Here is a 19,120-nt window from a genome sequence, read left to right on the forward strand (position 1 = left end):
ACAGCGTTTCCACTCGCTCTTTCTCTCTCTCTCTGTCGCGCGTATATGTTGTAGCACTGTTAAAACAGAAGCCCGCAATGTGCGTTAGAACCACAGGGGAGTGGGAAGCATATCTTGACGGCACAAACATCCCTCGCAACGGTGTAGCAACAGAAGGTGACGGAGCAATCACATGCGTGGACAGAACAAGGCCTTCACTCCCTTCAACCCACCAATCTTCTCCGTAGCATTTTCTCGCATTCCCTACGAACATACAAACGAAGAGGAAGGGGCGTAAAAAAAACAATGGAGAAAAACCAATAATATTCGTTTGGCCCGGTCACCAACAGTCTCTTTTTTTTTTCTTTGTTTGCTATTCGTTACGTCTGAAAACAATATTTCGCCTTTACGACAACTCGTTAAACAACAATTTGTGCCCTTAATTCAACACCACAGTGACATCGAGATATACCTCAAGTCACCTTATCGTTGGGGGTGCTCGAACATGAAAGCGCGTGCTGATTCGTCACAACAATAACATTAGCCTAAAAATCTCAAACACGTTCTACATTATTTACCTCCCCTATTAATCTACTTAGTTCACGCACTCAGTGTCACCTTTCCCTTTACACCATTTAAGTACGTGCAACTAACGTACTATTATCATTTTCCCATTTGTTAAAACAAAAAAAAGTCTCTTCCTTCGCTTCCACCAATTTTATTTCTTTCTATTCACAAACACAAAGAAATTAACCAAGGTCCAAATGCGTCACTGAAATTTAGTCAACATCATCGGGGACTGGAGCGTTTCCTTCGCCCTCTCCTGAAGGAGGTGCCGGAGGTGCCTGTTCCATTGCCCGCTTTACGTAATATGCGGAGAGAATGGGGTGCGCCACCTGCTCAATTTCTTTATTCTTGGCGTCATATTCCTCCTTTGTTGCATCACGATTCTCATCAAGCCAATTTACCACAGCATTCACAACGGTTTGGATCTTCTGCTGGTCTTCTTGACTAATGTTCTGCTGGACGTCGGGGTCGCTTAGCGTAGAGCGAAGCGAAAATGTGTAGTTCTCAACGGAATTGCGTGCTTCAATCTTTTCTGCGTTTGCTCGGTCCTCTTCCGCGAATTTTTCAGCCTCCGCAACCATTTTGTCAATCTGTTCGCGTGAGAGCCGACCCTTGTCATTCGATATGGTGATGGCTTGTGTTTTACCAGCCGTCTCTTCCACAGCGGTAACAACAAGAATGCCGTCAACGTTCACGTCGAAGCTCACGGTAATCCGCGGCTTGCCGCGGGGCGCAGGGGGGATGTCAGTGAGCGTAAATGTTCCTAAGCATTGGCATTGCGACACCAAGGGGCGCTCACCCTCGTAAACTTTGATTTCAACACTGCGTTGGTTGTCAGCGTTGGTGGAAAATGTTTGCGATTTTTGTGCGGGCACGCTGGTGTTGCGCGGAATGAGCACAGACATTACACCACCGGCAGTTTCAACACCCAGTGAAAGCGGAGTCACATCGACTAGGAGAAGGTCTTTCGTTTGCTTACTTTTGCCACCAGATACGATATGAGCTTGTACCGCGGCTCCATAAGCAACCGCCTCATCAGGGTTGATTGAACGGTTCGGCTCCTTGCCGTTGAAAAAGTTCTGCACCAACTGTTGCACGCGGGGAATGCGAGTTGATCCACCGACAAGAACCACATCGTCCACTGCCGATGCATCAACCTCGGCATCTTTCAGGACCTTCCTCACTGGCTCTAGGCAGCGCTCGAATTGGTCACGGCACATCTCCTCGAACCGAGCTCGCGTTATTTTGGAGAAAAAGTCAAACCCTTCATACAGTGCATCAATCTCAATGTTGGTGCTTGCTGAACTGGAAAGTGTTCGCTTCACCCGTTCGCATGCCGTACGCAAACGCCTCATCGCACGTGCGTTTCCACGCAAATCCTTACCGGTGCGGGTTCTGAACTCAGTCGCGAAGTAATCCACAAGGCGGCTGTCAAAGTCTTCCCCACCAAGATGTGTGTCACCAGCAGTTGCCCTCACTTCAAATAAGCCACCGTCAATGTTTAGCAACGTCACATCAAAAGTGCCACCTCCAAGATCAAAGATGAGCACCGTCTTCATTGCTCCTTCAGAACTTCTGTCCATGCCATACGCAATGGCTGCGGCTGTTGGTTCGTTAACGATGCGCAACACCTCAAGACCAGCAATTGATCCCGCGTCTTTTGTTGCTTGACGTTGCGAGTCGTTGAAATACGCAGGCACAGTCACGACGGCCTTTGATACCTTCTCGCCAAGGTAGGATTCCGCGATTTCCTTCATTTTCTGCAAGACCATCGCACTTATCTCTTCGGGGAAAAAGGTTCTCCTCTCACCTTGGTACTCTACCTCCACAACCGGTTTCCCTTCCTTCACAGTTACCTTAAAGGGCCAATGTTTCATGTCAGCTTGCAGGTCTGGGTCATCATATTTTCGGCCAATTATTCGCTTGGCATCAAACACCGTATTTGTTGGGTTCATGGCCACTTGATTCTTTGCGGCATCGCCAACCAGTCGCTCAGTTTCACTGAAGGACACATAAGAAGGTGTTGTGCGGTTACCCTGATCGTTGGCGACAATTTCAACCTGATCATTTTTGAACACACCCACGCACGAGTAAGTTGTGCCAAGATCAATGCCGATCGCCGGAGCAGGCATACTTTCTTTTTCTTTGCTTATATTTTCCTAACAACACTCAAATAATAAAAAAAGAAAGAAGAAAAGAAGAGCATACACGTATATACAACACCTTCAGTTTCGCGCATCGTAATCGCCTTGGTTTCCCGCATGAGTTGTCGAAAGATTATCCTCGTATTAATTCCTTGTAGTCGCACTTTTTCTTGTTTATCTCCTCCTCCCAACTCTATGTTTATCTTTTGTTTTCACACTTATCCATGACCTTGCAACGCCTAACCCGCTTCTTCACCGCGATAATTCAGCTCCACATTCTCAAACTAATACCCAACGGCAGAAAAAGCGGTATTGGTATGGGAAAAGAGGTAGTGTGAAATACACAAACGCTGTCGACCTCTTCGACATGGAGAGAAGCAAGGGTCCGGCTGAATCAAACGTGTTTACTAGCAAAAAAAAAAAGTATTACTTACACAGGAATATAAGGATGCCACAGCTTAATATGCGCTGCGATTAAGCCCGAAGTCATTTTGCATCGTGAAGGCGTCGCCTCATCCCTCATTCCTTCGGTCTCTATGTAAAATCGGTATGAAAAAAACTGCACATATATATATATTTTTTATACTTATGTTTGAATGTATGGAATCTAAAGTGAAATGTTCACCGTACAAAGGGGTGCCTTCCGTCGTTGCTGAATGCTAAGTGTCACCCAATCCGATTTGAAGACACTCAACACCCCCACATGAGGCATGCCCCTAATAACGCTACCACTCATGTTACTGTCGCTGTCGCCAGATGAACCACAGCCACCCGCTATTTTCCAAGCGTCTTTACCGCCTGCAACACGGGTTGACTGACCATCACATTTAATACTCTGCTGAAACGGATCCACACCCACGGCAGTCGAACGAGATTCACTTTTCTGAGCTACTTGTTGAAGCTCACCTCGCATTTTCCCCTGAGCTTCTTGCTTTGCCCTAACCAGTTGTTCCTTCGCATTTTGGAAAACCTTTACGATGCCGCCGCGTATCTCCCCAACAAGAGCGTCTTCTTGATGTGGTTCATCTATTAGAAGAATAATCTCTTTTGTTGGAAAGACATTTCCACATCCCACGCCTCCCACAACTGCCTCTTCTGTTCCCTTTATTTGCACGAGAACGAAGTCGAGTAGTGTGTTTGGAGACTTCCGTGGGGGTATGTGGCACTTCTTTAACCCTGTGACTTCGTTAGGCCCGTGAAGTTTCTTTCCTTCACTCCCGCTTTCCCCCAGTTGGAGTGCTGCAGTTCCTTCGTTACCAATTTTCCAACACATTGCCCATTCCACAACACCTCCGCCGGTCTCGAGAACGTTCCGCATTGAGTGGGCCCTTGCGGTAACCGCTGGTGAAGCATCAGCTGCTACAATGACCAAAATAAAGTACTTATTTTCAAATAAGAGCTTCCCCGTGGCCTGCCGCTGTAGCCGCCTGTTGCGGCACTGCATGGCGAGCTGGCGAGTGCATCGTGGTGCATCCGGTGGGAGGAGCTCGGGGGTCCATTCGTGCATGGAGAGATCGTGGAGTGGCCCAAAACACTGACGGTTTTCACAATCTTCCAGAATCTTCGGGGTTACCACCCACAGCCCCGCAGCGATGGCTGCAAGGACACTTTCCCTCTGTGTTAGCTGGTGCGTTACCAAAATATCTGCCTCGCGAGTGCCGTGCACAAGTTGCACACGACTAATGACCTTTGCGGTCTCAGATGCACAATGAAGATGCTGTTGTTGAGGGCATGCCGGGCCCATAATATCGGCAGCCTCATCCTGATCCCCATCACAGTTCCTGCGGGGGGCACGACTGTTCAGCTCGTCACAAAATGCGACGAAGCAATCCTTCCCCGGGACATCATGCGGAATATAAATGCGTGGAGCGTCGAAAATAATTTTTGAGCGTTGTTTCGACACAACACCAGCAGCCGCGGAGGGCAAAGCCAGTCGCTTATCAATAACAGCGTCACTGCTCCTACTTCCCTCGGGATCCCACAGCTGCGGCATCTCCTGAACTTCTCTGGAATACTTTCTACCAACGGAAGTCAGCGGGCCATGATCGACTACAGATCCACCATCACATGGTTTGTTGTGGCGGTTCTCATCACCAGCTCTCAAGAGGTGACTATCAGCTGCCTTTCGTTCATTTTCCTCGTCGTCGCTAACGTCACCCAACAAAAGGGTGCGGCGAACGGGTGTGCACGCGTTCGCACTACTTGGGCTGTTATCCGCCATATTTTCCTCAAGTCTTGCTGGCGTGTTAGACTTCCCCCGTGATAAACCACATAGAAAGCCAATGGGGGGAAACGTCTCCTCATCTCCCACCAAAGCCGCTTTAACATGGGCAGAAGGCGATGCAAACCGGGGTGTGCTGGCACGTTGCTGCCCGGGGGTGCGCAATGTAGCCCGAGCTGGCGTAGCACCTGGCGTTGTAAAATCGAATTGGTAGTTGACAGCAAGTTGCGGTGACTGGAAAACCGGGCTGTGGCATGTTGCGCTACTGAATGGGAGTAGCGTCACGTCAGTTTCTCGTACTGGTGTAGCGGGTGGCGTCACGGCAGAGTAAACTAGGGGCCCACCAATGACGGTTTCACCTTCAACCGCCCTATTTTCCTTGTGTGGTTGCTGACGAGTGAGTGTCGTTGGTAAGGCAAAAGGTTTCTCATCAAGAAAAGTGCCCCATGCCACACTAGCCTCCAGCCATTCCAACCCGACTAATGAGACACGATCGGATGCAGCATACTGTACTAACCTTTGCGGTAGCAATTCCTGGTACACCTCACAAGGCCACGTGCTACCGCGGGAGAGTAGTGCATCCATACTTTTTCGCTCATCCACATCGCCCGTCCTAAAGCAGCAGCGAATGTCAGAAACTGCTGACGAGCCACCCACCGCCACCTCGTCCACAACCTGGGGGATTTTAGAAAGAAAAATGGTTGCAACATCCACAAGCACAACATGCGTGACAGCTTCCAGCACCAACTTCTCCGCTCGGTGACCACATAGTTCGCTAACAGCAGCACCAAGGCAGTTCAAAAGTACCCGACGAAGCGCAGTCAGCGTCTCAAACCCCTGATCGTCAATAACGCATCCTTGTTGTCCTGATTTAGAGGGCATCAGACATAAAAAGTACACAGTTACACCGATGAGTGGAGCTTTTTCATTCCGGCGGCGGCCAAGCCACGGTGATGGTGCTAAGGGCATCCCTCCTTTGGTGGTGACATCACCACGGCGCAATAACTGCTGCCGTGCCAGTCGCTCCGCCTCTGTAGGTGTTGATCTATAAAAAAGAAAGCAACTTTTGGGTTGTAATAGGTGACGTGCCGCCAGCGAGCACAAAATGTAGTCTTGCGTGACGCTCGGAAGAAAGCGAAACGGGTGGCGAGCGGGGGCGGTATCTGCTTGCCGTTGGTTCCTTCCGAGCAGTAGCACATCGGAAGGTTTCTGATTTCCATGCGGCACGACATAAAAAACGTGATGAAATGGTCCCGCAGGTCTAGTACCATTTGAAGGGGTGTCAACGTTACCAGGTTTATCGGATCGGGCTAGCGTAGTTGTTTCGCCTGCTGCTCGAGAAACCTTCCTGTGTGAAAATGATCCCGCATCATGCGCACGGATCAGCTTCCTGTACGCTGATGTGAAGTAGTGAATCATCGATGTGATATTGTCCTCACGCGGTTCATTTTCCTTCACCCCAGTACATTCCTTTTCCCCTTCACCGGCACCGGCTCCTGTACGGGACAGCACCTTGACCCACTCGTTGAGGGATCTTTTTGTCCATTCACCTTTACCGTATTTGATCAGTGCGCGGACGATATTGAGATCAACGCGTGAAAAGTCGTTCTCAACGAAACAAAAGAAGGACTTAGTGAATACAGGACGGCACTCTTCGTCATCAGAAGAGCCCTTTAGCAGTACGTATAGCTCGTTGAATTTCTGCACCGCAAGACTTGCGTCCGCTTCGTAACGTTTCCTTGCATCATCAACTGACTTTGACGACGTTGTTACGGCTTTGTCGTGTTGACGACCACCACTCTCAGCAGTTGTCGCTTGGTTATTTGTTGGGTTGTTTCTCGGTCGAGGTCGAAGAACGGCTCGATTCACCTTCCCTTGCTGAAGTTGCTGTTGTTGCCGATCAAAATCCATAAACGCTGCCATGTTCGTCAAGGGTTGAAGGCTGAACATACCAGTCGTCGGAAGTTTCTCCAAGGGAAGTGGAACCGGCTCAAATATTAAATCTTCCGCTTCATGACCAGAAGAGGCACTCATCTGCGCTGCCACCTGACAACACTCTCGGAGCCAACCTACCGTTACAATGCGTTCTACCGGGATTCCATATGTCACACTCAGGTGGTCACGCAGCTGCGCAAGCAGCATGGCTTTCTGCTTTTGGTCCTCACTTGCGACCGCAGCCATACGTGTTGCCTCTTTTATGTCTTCGTCCACCAGTTCGCTGCCTACCACGACCACATCTGTGAAGGGTGTGACAACGGGTGTGCGCAGAAAACGACAGCGTACGGCCATACGTGCACAATCCACTAACTGCGGCGGAGTACAACCTAATAGTGATATCTGCAGGAAAGGTCGACTATGTGTAAAGAATGTTTCACAAAAGTCAAATATGTCCTTGTCACCATTGCTCCGACTTGCCTCCAGAGAGGTAGAGCTAGTCATACAGTTTTGAAGTCGCACCTCACCGGTCATACCGCTGTTGGTTGGAATGGGATGAGGGTCAGCAACGGAAGAAAATGGATTCAGCGTTGCACCACTCGTTGAAAGGTGAAGCGGGGGCGGCGCATCCAGCACTGCGTTTTCATCCCCCATTGGAAAACCCGTTGCACAGCACTCACTTCCAGTGTGCGAAGTATTCCATGTTCCAAACAACTTCTGCGAAGTGCTCAAATGATGGCTACCCGTTGCTTGTCTTTCGGGGGACACTATTCTGATTGCACGCTGCGAATCATCACTAGACAAAGCACTATTGCATTCATCGCGGGCCCTCTTCCTGTACGGTTTGTTGTCGATATCCACCACTACATGTCCCGCGACGGATGTTGCTGCATTCCCTACGGAACCGGCAACCTGCGTATGCGGCACCACACCACCAACAACAGAGCTTGGTAGTGCACAAAGTTCGGCGATCGTCTCGAAGTCAGTACGAGATAAGCCAGCATCGCAACCGTTGGAGTTTCCACCCAAACAGGTGCTTTGCAGTGCAGCCAATGAAAGGAAACGCGTGTGCTCTACAACAGGGATATTGGTGGCCCATGCAAAACGAATTTTTTCTGGGAGAATCGGTCCGGCCGCAGCACCGTCACGCATTGCTGTTGAGGGACGACCGTGTTTCTGCTGTAATTGTTGGAACTGCTTCAACCAATCGGGGGAAACAAAAAGCATGGAAATACACGCCGAGAGTGTTCGACTAAAGGTTCCGCCATTACTTTCGATGATAGAAGTGAGAGCTCTTTCCTCGTCCACAGTCAACTGCGTTGCGCAGAAAACATAACCATGAAGAAGAGGCACACGACAGTCACTAATGGGAAGGCGGCCATGTGATTCCAACCACCGCAATGACACGACAGGTATCGACTGCTGCTCCGCTACAAGGCGTTTACGAGTAAGTCCTCGCCCAGCGACAAGAATGGTTGTCCGTTTTGTGATGCGCGTCTGCGTTTTTGCCCCAAGCGAAGAAGCGAGATTCGTTACCTGGCGAAGTGACACTGCCCCACTCATCTCCCCGTTTGCGGGTGCTGCTGTTACAGTACTAACTGCATCGTCCTCGTCGACTTCATCGGAGAATCCAGAGAAACACACATAGTGACCAGAGAGAGCCATGTAAAATTGTCTATGGCCCTTCTCCGCTTTATGTTCTCCCCTGTCCTCCTTTTGATTTTGTTTTATTTTTTGGCAGGTGTCCTTTGGCCCTGAACAAGCACACGCGCGACTTTGCGAGAAAAAAATTAAGAAAGAAGGATTGCTGAAGCGATGCGGTTCCCCCATGTGCGAATAAAGTTATGTTACTCAACGTAAAAGATGATAGAGACGATCATATCACGCTGCAGTTGAAACTGTTCGCAGGTGGGTCATACTTAACAAATTTCATCAATAAACAAAAGCTGGGGGTTTTATTATTATTATGGAAAATTGAAAAGAGAACGTAAACAAATCGCGTGAAAGGAGGGCCTCTCGGATAACGGAACGTAGCACGCCTGGAAGAAAGGATTAGCCTCTCCTTGTCCACATGCACGGACATTTTTCTAATAAACGTGTATGATCACCCCCCCCCCCTCGTTGCTGTTGGAGCTTATTGTTGGAAGGGATGGGAGGGGGGTCTCGCTCTTCCCATCAATCTATTCATACACCTCTATCAGTTTCTCGGTGGGATAAATATATCACCGTCGTCATCCTCGTCGTCACTACCGGTGAAATTGGTCACACTTACGTCTCGCCACATCTCAGGATCACTGATGCCTTCGTGAGAGGTGTTTGAAGTAAAGGCCCGCGGTGCATCATTCCCGGAAGCACGTCGATTGTTGTTGGTTCCATTAGCCACCGCCTCGTTGCTGTCTTCTTCACCAGTTTCTGAACTTGTCAGCTCAGCATCGTCGTTGATGTTTCCAACATTGTCATTATCAATAAAGATTCGATTATCCCGCCCTTGATCGTTGTAACGTTCCACATGTGCTCCAGAAGCCGAGAGTCTGACCGTTTCGGACGCTCCTAAGCCCCCGTGAGCGGCGAGCCCCAGTGTTTCACGGAACTCCCGGAGGCGCCTCATGTGTTGGTCTCTCTCCTCTTGTTTCATCAGTAATAGCTCCTTTTTTTCGGCCTCATCTCCTCCACGGGCCCACGCCGTTACAAGGCGCCGCTCACCGTCGAAAACTGGTCGGTCATCCAGATGAAACAATTTGCTGCAGCGCGCGAGTACGGTCTTTCGATACCGCGGAATGGTTCTCACGAGGGGATTACCAGACAGCTTCAAGGCCCTCAGACGATACATTCGCTCCAATACGAGAAGAACTGCCTCACCATCGGCAAGTTGGTTGTTGCTGAGGTCCAGTACCGAAAGGTTCTTGTAGCACAGTAGCTGAATTATGTCGTTCGCTGCGGTGAGATAATTACAAGCTAGATTTAGTGTACGGAGGGAACTACAGGGAGTGCGATACTCGTCAGGGACCTCACTAAGAGGTTTGCCATCTTCTAGCGGATCCAGTGGTTTATGCGGACAGAAGGAGGCATATGCATCCAATCGTTTGCACCATGCCTCCAAGTTCCCATCCCTCCCGGGGTCATTAACTGCGTTTCCGACATCACAACCGTCACCGCTAACCTTTTCATTGATATGTATCCCTTCTTCTTGCGTTACTTCTGGACTGCCGGTGGCATCCTCGGTTATCTCGTCGGATTGCTGCTGCAACAACTTCCCCCCGGTGGGAGAACTATTCAGTTCGCGCTGCATGCTCTTGGAGTTGGCCACAATAGCATTAGCCTTCGTGGTCAGCTCCTCCTCGTATTGCGCAGCCTTTTTATCGAAAGGCGCACAGGAGACTTCGACAGAGCGAATACAGTTGCTGGATAAGTTAACGGAGTCCAGAAACTGAAACGAACTTAAGTCTGGCATACGTCGCAATGCGTTGTTATGCAAATACAACTGGCGCAGCGTCGGGTAGAGAGATTGAAACACGTCCTTGGTGGCCCTTCCCGCGTTACATGACGACTTGGTGGCAGTCGACTTAAAAGCAAGCGCCGCGGCGCCATCGGTTTTACTATTTATACCATATTCTGCCGACCTCACGCACCCTGCAGCACCCGAGGAATCCACCTGAGATCTTTCCAACCAGTCCGCACAGCAATCCAAGTGGGCACTTTTGGACATAACCTGTGTCGTGTCAGTAGCGCTCGCTTCCGTATACGCGTTCACCTCTTCTTCAGTTCCTGCACCCTGCCCCTCCGCCTGCACATTGCATGGTTGGCTATCTTTCCCGCAATGAATAACAGTGAAGGCATTGCCCTCCAACCAAAGCACCTTCACATCCGTGTAAGGATCAAAGGCACCCTCTTCAATACTATCAAATCCCTTATTGTGCAGGTAAAGCTTTTCATTACATACTGGGTTGCGGTAAAATCCAGTCTTGACACAAATGCGCTTTATGACATCGGTTGTGATGGTCGTGGAGAGTGAATTTTCCGTCATACTTCGGTTGCTCTTCCTACCGATGGCAAGGTTGTTAGGCTCCAACGGGAAGATGCACCCTTCCTATCACCCACTCCCCCTATATGTAGCGGCCGCTCCTTCACACTCGGTGAATGAAGAAAGCAGTGAATGGCTAAATAATAGTGATAATAGTCTTTCAAGTAGGTGCTAGTGATGCTATGGTAGTATCAGTACCTCAGTGTGTTAGCTTTTTTTTTTAACCTTTTGGTATTGTGTGATCTAAATGTCTTCACACTAGAGGGTTCTGCTCCCTTGTGTGTGTTTGGTCGGAGGAGCGAATCCAACGACGGTAACGCAGCAGCGGCGGAGTAACGAGGCGATAGTCAAAATAAACAAAAGCAAAATATAACGAGTGAGCAAACCACGTACCGATGCACATCTGCGCAAGTGGTGGCATAGAACGGAATTAAAAGGTGAAGTCAAACGTCAGCGAATGGCAAGTGGCAAATGGGGAAAAGAAGAGTAACTCCCCTCGCCCTAATGTATTCGAAAACAGAAGAAGAAAAAAGGGGAAAAGAACCTCCCCTGAGGAACTCTCCGGCAGCTAACACGCGAGTCGCTTATGTCACAACGCTGTAGACCCCATGCGGAAATGCGTTTGCACCAACAACTTGTGTGTGTGAGAGAGAGGAAACATACGTGAAGTGCTCGGATATATCCCCCCGACGGTTCACCTTTAAAAGAAATGTGTGATGTTTCTAACGATAGCATACTGATATGTGACGCGTCATGCACATGCATAGGTGATGTCCGGCCTCCAAAAATGGGTTGCTGTGCAGCTTTTGTCATGAATAAATACAAAAGAGACGCTCCCCCTAAACAAAAGATAAAACAAACGCCCCTCCCCCTGTCTTTCCCAATAGAATACTTAACCACCTTCACCTCGTTTCTGCTGTTGATAATAATCTCTGAGGGAATTCATTAGAGCGTCCATGGTTTGCTTATTAGCACCTTTGTACGACTGGCCGTAAGTTATGAATATTTCAGCCAGTGCCTGCAAGGCTTCAAGTCGCTGTCGCCGCTCCTCTTCGGGTACCTGATGATCCAGTAGAAGAGACGTTGCCACCCACCGAGCTGTGCTCTCCAATTCCTCAACGGAGGTGTACCAGGCCAAATCCACCATTGTAGCAGAATCCCTAAGAGTGTGTTGGCGGATGCGGCACAAGTGGCGCCATTTGTCAAGGCGTCGACGCATACGATGCGGCCCCGCCTCGTTTAAATACAGAGTCATTCTCTCCCTTGGTCCAGACGCTTTGCCGTACAGCACCACACGCATGTACTCATGACCCACCGCATGCAGAACCTCGCGCGCAAGACCCGTGTTAAGTAACCGTTGCAAGCGTCCCTTGAGTTCCTGAAGCGCAGGCGCGCCCTTGCTGTCCTTCTCGCTCCGTAGAGGTTGCAAGTAAACGCTAAGCAACTCATCACGACACCGTTCCAGCGTGCGCTGCCTGAAAATAGCAAGCTCTTCCTGTGTCCAGTCAAGTCCATCAATTACACGTTGCGAAAAGCTCCCTGTCTTAACGTCACCCACTATGGCATACAGAGCGTCACCACCAAATAGGGCCCGAACAGCACCACGCTTCTTCTTACCCATGTCCTCTACCCCACTTCTCCCACCCATATCATACTTACGGCGCTTCTCCGCGTTACCAAGAACACGGTATGCTTTGGTTAAAACGTCAAACTGAGACGCTGCTGATTGGCTTGGATTCCTGTCAGGGTGAATTTCAAGAGCAAGACGATTGTAAGCCTCTTTGATTTGCTGCGGTGTTGCGTCCCGTGTAACACCTAGAATTGCATAGTAATCGTCACCTTCACTAGGGTGTGTACCTCCCTTTCGTTCATACCCTACATCTCGCTTGCCCCGGCGCTTGCGACGCGTTTCCCGCTTCATTGCCCGCTCGAACAGTTTTTCCGGTGGTGCCTGAAGTGAGAGAAGTGGATGGGAATTGCCAACAACACCAGAGGGGTACTCATATCTGCAGGAGAGTTCATTCCAGCAGCAACCTGGGCAAAACAGGTAAAATATGGGCGCCCTCAACGTGTGAACGCCGCATAGCAGCATCTGTTGCACAGCCGCGTACCATGCAATGGCCATAAAAACAGCTCCCCAGAACAACCCAACACCTGGGGCAATGACTAAAGCCGCTGGTCTCAAGCCTCGCAACCGTATCGCCTCAAGGGATACGGAAAGCGCCAGTAACGGCGAAACGAGAAAAGAAAGCGTTATATTAAGGGCAGCCCCACCCACAGCCCTCACTATATTCCTCGTTGGGCGTGTTGAAAGGATCACACGCCCCTCATCACCTTCTTCCTCACAGCGCCGCTTCAGAAATGCAACTTCCTCCTCCGTTATTAGCGTGAAAACCCTGCGATCGCCTTCTGGTCGGACAAAGGAGGAAAGCCACCATCCTTTACCACTGGTGCGCCGTGCTTGGAGCGGGATGTGTTGCGTCACCGCGGTCAACTGCTGAAGAATGAGCCGCCTGGCTGTTAGTCCACTTGACATGTACCCTAAACCTTTCCATCACCAGAGTCAAAAAGCAGAAGATAAACGTGTTAACCCTGACAACTTCCACTGCTCTAAAACAATAAATGAACAAACAAGGCAACAATGTGAAACGCAACACAGTGGAGTTATTAGAAAATGGGAACAATCGTTTATTAGTCCGAAACGATTCCTACAGCGCACAAAGATTTCTTTCTTGGTGCTTTTAATGGTACTGCGGATAATTTCCATGCCTTCAGGTATGTAATATGGGTTCATTTCGAAAGAAAAAAAAGATAAACGCACGTGAGCGACACATGTGTATCTATAAATGTATACATGTTGATCAAAGTGACGACATGACGATTGTATAAAACACAAATCTATATCTATGTGGTTGGTTTAAATGAAATCTCGCCTCAAACCCATGTAAACGCAGGTTTGTAGGTACAAGAGTTCACGTGCAATTTAAAACAATATGTTGCTTCTATTGCTACATTGTCATGTCTAATTATATCTAGAATACGTTTGACAAAGAGAGTTTTAAAGAAAAAAAAAAGAAAACTTTTTCTCTACAGAAACCGCAAAATCGTCCAAGCGGTGGTGGTAGTGCACTTATGGTCCTGCGCATAAAACTTGTTCCTACTCCGAATAGAAAGAACTTGGTTGCGACTGCCCTCCACTGGCTGGACACGGAACCATTGTGAGAGAGATGCCCAACAGGTTGCACATCACGTACGCGAGGTCTTGGTGCAAACGTGGTAGCCGAAGTTGGTAAAACCTCGGCAATGCGGTTTGAACATCATCCGAGTGAGTGCAATACGTCCCAGATGACTCCTTGTCCGCTTTAGCCAGCGTCGACTCGGCGATCGTCATCGGACGATACCAAGGGAAACGGCCCAACGGCCCATTAATCTTCAGCAGCATCTCCTGGAGAGATACTTGAGCTAGATGGGCAGCCTGGGCTGCTCGGGCCTCCTCTCGCTTTCTTAACAGCTCGATTTCAAAGGCGCCCATTCTGTTATTTATCCACCGTTCAGTATCGCTACCTACCTCATTTTTAAACACATTAACTTGTGGTTTTCTGTAATTTTTACAACTATCCAAAATGAACACTCGATATCGTAGTCCCTCGATCTCCATTGGTTCAGGAAGGACACCGCTTAACTTCGACGCCTCGACGCTCATTAAAAAGGCTACTGCAATATCACCGTAGTCAACCGCTTTCTCTTTCAGGGAATTAAGAGCGGAGCCGTTCAACGTGGGGGACGAGGCCGCAGCAGTGTACGAAGGTTCCGGCCCGCGTGTCGGCTGCTTATCAGACCTGGGGTGAAATCCTACGAATGACTTGTCAGCCGCCGCACTTGTAATGGTTTGCATGCTGACTCTCTCTGGTGCATCGCCTACACTCTCATTCAGTAAGGGCAGCACGTGTACCACCTCTCGCTTGCCAAACCGCTCCACACATGACTTTTCGGCGAGAACGGAGCGGACGATAACGCTCCGCTCCTCACGGAAGTTAACCTCTTGCATACCCTTCCCTCTCTTACCCCCTGGGGAAAAGCGTGTGGTGGCAAATACAAGTTCCAAGCAATTCTCCTTTTCAACAACGGTACTACTATCTGAAAGCGGGGTGATTCGCTGGAGCGTCGGGAACCCGCCGAGTGTACGAATGTACAGCAGTGCAACATAAAGAATACGTGCGGCGTAAGAAAGTTCTACGCAGCTTCCCTGGTCAAGTATCGTCTGTTTATCCAATGTAGCTGCCGAATCACCACCGGATGCCAGCCACCACTTCTTCAAACTACCTTCAGGTCCTCGCTGGGAACCCACCGCAAATAACATGCTATTCAAGTTCCTACTAACCAATAAACCTTGTGGATCCCTCAGAATGGCAGAGCAAGCAACGAGAGAGTTAGGTTGTTCTCCCACCGCGCCCGTAGCCCCCGCTTTGTCGCTCAAATTCTTTAAAAACCCGATGTGCCCACGGCTGGAAGAGCAGCTCCACAACCTGTAAAAAACGTTTTGGTAGTCATCGAATGTCTCCGTGTACGTCATCCGGTTGTTGGCAAGTGTGACGGCGAGCTCCCCCCGCTCCCCTGGCTTCTCCTCGGTATCACCAAACTCCTGCAATGGCTGCTTCCACGAACTTAAGTTTGCCTTTTCGGCCGGAGTGCCATCCTCCACATGCCACACGTCGTTGTGTCTACTCTTTTCCTTCAACCGGGTTATTTTAGAGGGGTGAATTGAGCCTCCAGGGAAAACAACATTTGCGGGCGGCTCTCCTGAGGTACCCCAGAAGTGATGAAACAACGCATCACCTGCTTCGTTGCTCAAACCGGTAGTTACGTCGTTCACGGGTTTACTGCTGTTGTTGGGGAAGCCATCCCACCTCGGGAAGGTGAGGTCGGGGGAAGAGTAGAAACCATGATGCTGCGACGGTGCCTGTGAACTTGTTTCATCAAGTGTGGGTGCGTCTTTGAGGTACAACTCTCGTGCGACACGTCGTGGGAGAGGAGACATGGTTGAGGTATGTGCTTGTTTTTTTGCCTCGGGGCTACCTTCTAGTGGTGGAGCACCCCAACATTCATTCTCATTTACTGTTATACTCTCAATGAAACTCTTCCTGTTCGCCGGAGTGGCCGTGGTATAATCCCTCAGTGTCGATACAGCTGTTGCTCGTGCCTGGTGCTTGCGCGCCCTGCGGCTTGCAGCACGCGACACTACTACTTCGTTTTGCTTCTCTTTTGCAGATTCCTGCTTCCTAGTCGCCTTTGAACCTTGGCGGCCTTGATGGAGGCGCTTTCGCTCCTGGGCAGCTTTTGGTCGTGCGGCGCTGCGGCCACGGTCGGTTTTCTTCCCCATTTTGTTACTCGCAGAACGCGGACGCGCTTCACTCGCACGAGTGGGGATGCGTAAATTTCGATCCCCTCGAAGAGGAGCTGCCAAGGCAGCAGTGGGCGACCTCTTTTCCTCCGACGCCACGGCTGTCGGTGACGAGGCACACTCATCGGTGTTAGCATACTTTCTTAGCGTATCAGCCACACTTAAAAGTTCCTCCGACGCATAACTTGCGCTGCCCCTCGTATCGGCAGCGTCGTTGCGGGAGGGGTCGGCGTCGGGTTCCAAAAATAGCTTAATGGACGTAGCGAGACGCACATTTAGACCTTCGCCAGCCCCCTCAAACATGATGAAGCAAGCTTGACCAGGGGTCAATGAAAGAACACCTAATTCACTTGCAAGTGGTCGCGCTTTCCTATTTCGGTCGCTGTACTCTACGCAGCGAATTAGTTCCTTCTTCAAACTAAGGGATAGGAGTAAAAAAAAATCATATATGTGGGTAAAGGAACGAGACACGACAACAGAGCGAATGAACACCATTTTTCTACCACTACACACATTTTTCACATTTTTCTTTGTTTTATAAATCATGCAATATGCATTGCATACAAAACAAGATCGGGCGATCGTGAGGGCAATGGGACAAGTCCACACAGGCAACTAAGAGAAAATCACAAACGGGAATGAAGGGACGAAAAGAAGAAAAGTGAAATCCTTGCAGACAAATATTATCCTCGTCCGCTTCTGCCCTTACTCTCCTTTTACCCATTACAAACTTAATCCGCATTGCATTCCCGGCTCCCCTCTTATCTACATAATGAACCCCGCCACGATCCCCAAACATAGGAGAAAGGGGTTGGGGAAAAGTACAAGTAGCTTTTTCTAAGTACATTCATCTCATTCAATTTATCGCCATTCATATGTCTTTTTCACCGCTTGACCTGTCGGACACCTCGCAGCGAACCTCTAGAAGTTTAAAAATGAAAAATGAAAGGGAAAATGGCGGTGAGCTAACCAAATCGATACTCGAACACAAACATGGCCTTTGAACAGAAGCGGCTTTAGTTGTCTTCACTCTCAAGGGGAGTGCTTCCACGCACGTGGACATGAAACCCCTTCAGAAGAAACCTCCTCTCCTCTGAAGGTCCTGAAAGTGGAGGTTGAGTGTCGTCCTTTTCCATGTAAATGACGTTATCGCACATTGTGCCACAACTGACGTCGCCCTCTAAACGAACAGTGCCCTCCAAAGCATTCTTCTGAAGGGAAGGATGTTGCGCAGGAATGGGCGGCGGCCTTGGCACGTCAGCGTCCTCCTCTTCCTCACCTTCTTCTTCCACTTCTTCGTTCTCATTTTCTTCAGCTTCCCGCTGTGCACGCTCGCAGGCCACTCTCTCAACAGCTTCTGCATCAGGTGGTATAGGTGGCACACGACCTTTTACAAGGATGCACTCCCTCCCACACCATCTAATCGCACAGCACTTAACTTTAGCAGCGCCACACTCTCCAGTGAAGAGTATGCCCACAGTACTATGGCTTTCCAGCCGCAGGAACTTCAATTCGGTGCCCGCGCAACCGTCGACAAGCATAACCCCAATATCTGTGTGGGCAATAAAGCAGTCACGCACGGAAACATCCGCATCGTCCAGATACAGTGCTACGTTGCACATAGCCTTTGTAGGTATCTTGGGTTGGGATACGACCTTCTTCCACCGATTCTTCAGGCGAAATAAGGGGCTTTGTTGTGCATGACGCGCAGCACGAAACTGGTCGGCGGTATACGTGGTTGGCGTTCCCTCAACAGGACCCAAAATCATGGAGGTGTGGATCTGCAGTGAGCACCGTGGATACGCGTAAAGCGCCTGCTTCGCACTGCCGTAAATAATGCAGAACTCTATCAGCGCCTCGCTAAGAGGGTGGGCCACTACTGTTGGCAGCACTGGAGGTTCCGTAGATGGTTGACACGTAGTCGTTTCCACGGCCTCGGTCGTCGCTAAGGGATCTTTCCTCTGTAATGCATAATCGCCGAAGACACAGTGGCGGAATGTGGATCTGGTGAGTGGATTAAGCTCGATACCCCCAAAGAAGCATAAACCTTGCATTTCCAGATGATTATCCTTTGCTTTGTGAACCATCTCAGCCTCCTCTGTGGACCCCTCTGGAGCATCGTCGGCATTTTCCTCCTCTTCATCCCCATCAGCCACTCTATCCTGCTCATCATCATAGTGTTTAATGCCCTGCAATCCCTCAGGAATTTCCGCGTCTTCATCGACAGAAACAAACGGCCGACTGTGACGCACTATCAGTCGCCCTTCAATCACTGGAAACAGTTGGGGATCTGGTGCTGTAGGGGTTACAGTTGCGGTAGCAGGTGCTTCACCACCGTAGGGCGCGTACCATGGGCCCAATCGGCGCTCGTCCCTTGGAATATGGATCTTCTTGCGATAACCAGCCTTCCGCCCCAGTGCCACCGGGACGCTCATAATCCGTAAGCCATCCAGTCGAGACTCCTCAATGACCACCTCTTTCTCAAGATAGGCGCCAGGGTACACGATCACAAGGTCCTCACGGTATGTCACCGCGTCCAACGCTTCCTGCAGCTTCTGCATGCTACTAAAACCACCCACGTAAAATGTACTTGGTCCATCTTCCAGCTGGGAGAGATCGTTTGATTCCTCCCACTCCTCTTCTTCTTCCTCTTCTTCTTCCTCTTCCTCCTCTTCTTCTTCCTCTTCTTCTTCACGTGCTTCAAGCTCGCTTTTCTTCGGAGGCATAGATATTGCTTAGACCTCTGTTTGTCTTATGAAATCCTTTGTGTCAGAAAATAGCAGACAGAGAAGAGGAGTAATGGAATGCCGCCATGGAGAACGCAGGACATAGCGGGAAAACAGGGTAACGTT

The 19,120-nt window shown here is 49.7% G+C and overlaps 6 protein-coding genes across 6 annotated transcripts; all 6 read right to left on the bottom strand.

The window, feature by feature from the left end:
• Positions 1-758: 758 nt before the first annotated feature.
• TEOVI_000894800 (glucose-regulated protein 78, putative) lies at positions 759-2,678 on the bottom strand (the record flags this gene model as incomplete). The annotated part of the gene is made up of 1 exon (XM_067221364.1): positions 759-2,678. The coding sequence occupies one exon, from the start codon at positions 2,676-2,678 to the stop codon at positions 759-761; it is 1,920 nt and encodes a 639-aa protein (XP_067077465.1).
• A 619-nt stretch (positions 2,679-3,297) lies between these two features.
• TEOVI_000894900 (uncharacterized protein) lies at positions 3,298-8,511 on the bottom strand (the record flags this gene model as incomplete). The annotated part of the gene is made up of 1 exon (XM_067221365.1): positions 3,298-8,511. One exon carries the CDS (start codon positions 8,509-8,511, stop codon positions 3,298-3,300), a length of 5,214 nt encoding a protein of 1,737 aa, XP_067077466.1.
• Positions 8,512-9,043: 532 nt separating this feature from the next.
• On the bottom strand, positions 9,044-10,870 carry TEOVI_000895000 (Leucine rich repeat, putative; the record flags this gene model as incomplete). The annotated part of the gene is made up of 1 exon (XM_067221366.1): positions 9,044-10,870. The coding sequence occupies one exon, from the start codon at positions 10,868-10,870 to the stop codon at positions 9,044-9,046; it is 1,827 nt and encodes a 608-aa protein (XP_067077467.1).
• Positions 10,871-11,759: 889 nt separating this feature from the next.
• Positions 11,760-13,403, bottom strand: TEOVI_000895100 (chaperone protein DNAj, putative; the record flags this gene model as incomplete). Its single annotated transcript, XM_067221367.1, has 1 exon — positions 11,760-13,403. One exon carries the CDS (start codon positions 13,401-13,403, stop codon positions 11,760-11,762), a length of 1,644 nt encoding a protein of 547 aa, XP_067077468.1.
• Positions 13,404-14,024: 621 nt separating this feature from the next.
• TEOVI_000895200 (uncharacterized protein) lies at positions 14,025-16,763 on the bottom strand (the record flags this gene model as incomplete). The annotated part of the gene is made up of 1 exon (XM_067221368.1): positions 14,025-16,763. One exon carries the CDS (start codon positions 16,761-16,763, stop codon positions 14,025-14,027), a length of 2,739 nt encoding a protein of 912 aa, XP_067077469.1.
• Positions 16,764-17,284: 521 nt separating this feature from the next.
• On the bottom strand, positions 17,285-18,994 carry TEOVI_000895300 (uncharacterized protein; the record flags this gene model as incomplete). The annotated part of the gene is made up of 1 exon (XM_067221369.1): positions 17,285-18,994. The coding sequence occupies one exon, from the start codon at positions 18,992-18,994 to the stop codon at positions 17,285-17,287; it is 1,710 nt and encodes a 569-aa protein (XP_067077470.1).
• Positions 18,995-19,120: the final 126 nt, after the last annotated feature.

Source organism: Trypanosoma equiperdum (genome assembly GCF_001457755.1).
Source record: "Trypanosoma equiperdum strain OVI genome assembly, contig: ctg_1417, whole genome shotgun sequence".
Lineage (NCBI taxonomy): Eukaryota > Euglenozoa > Kinetoplastea > Trypanosomatida > Trypanosomatidae > Trypanosoma > Trypanosoma equiperdum.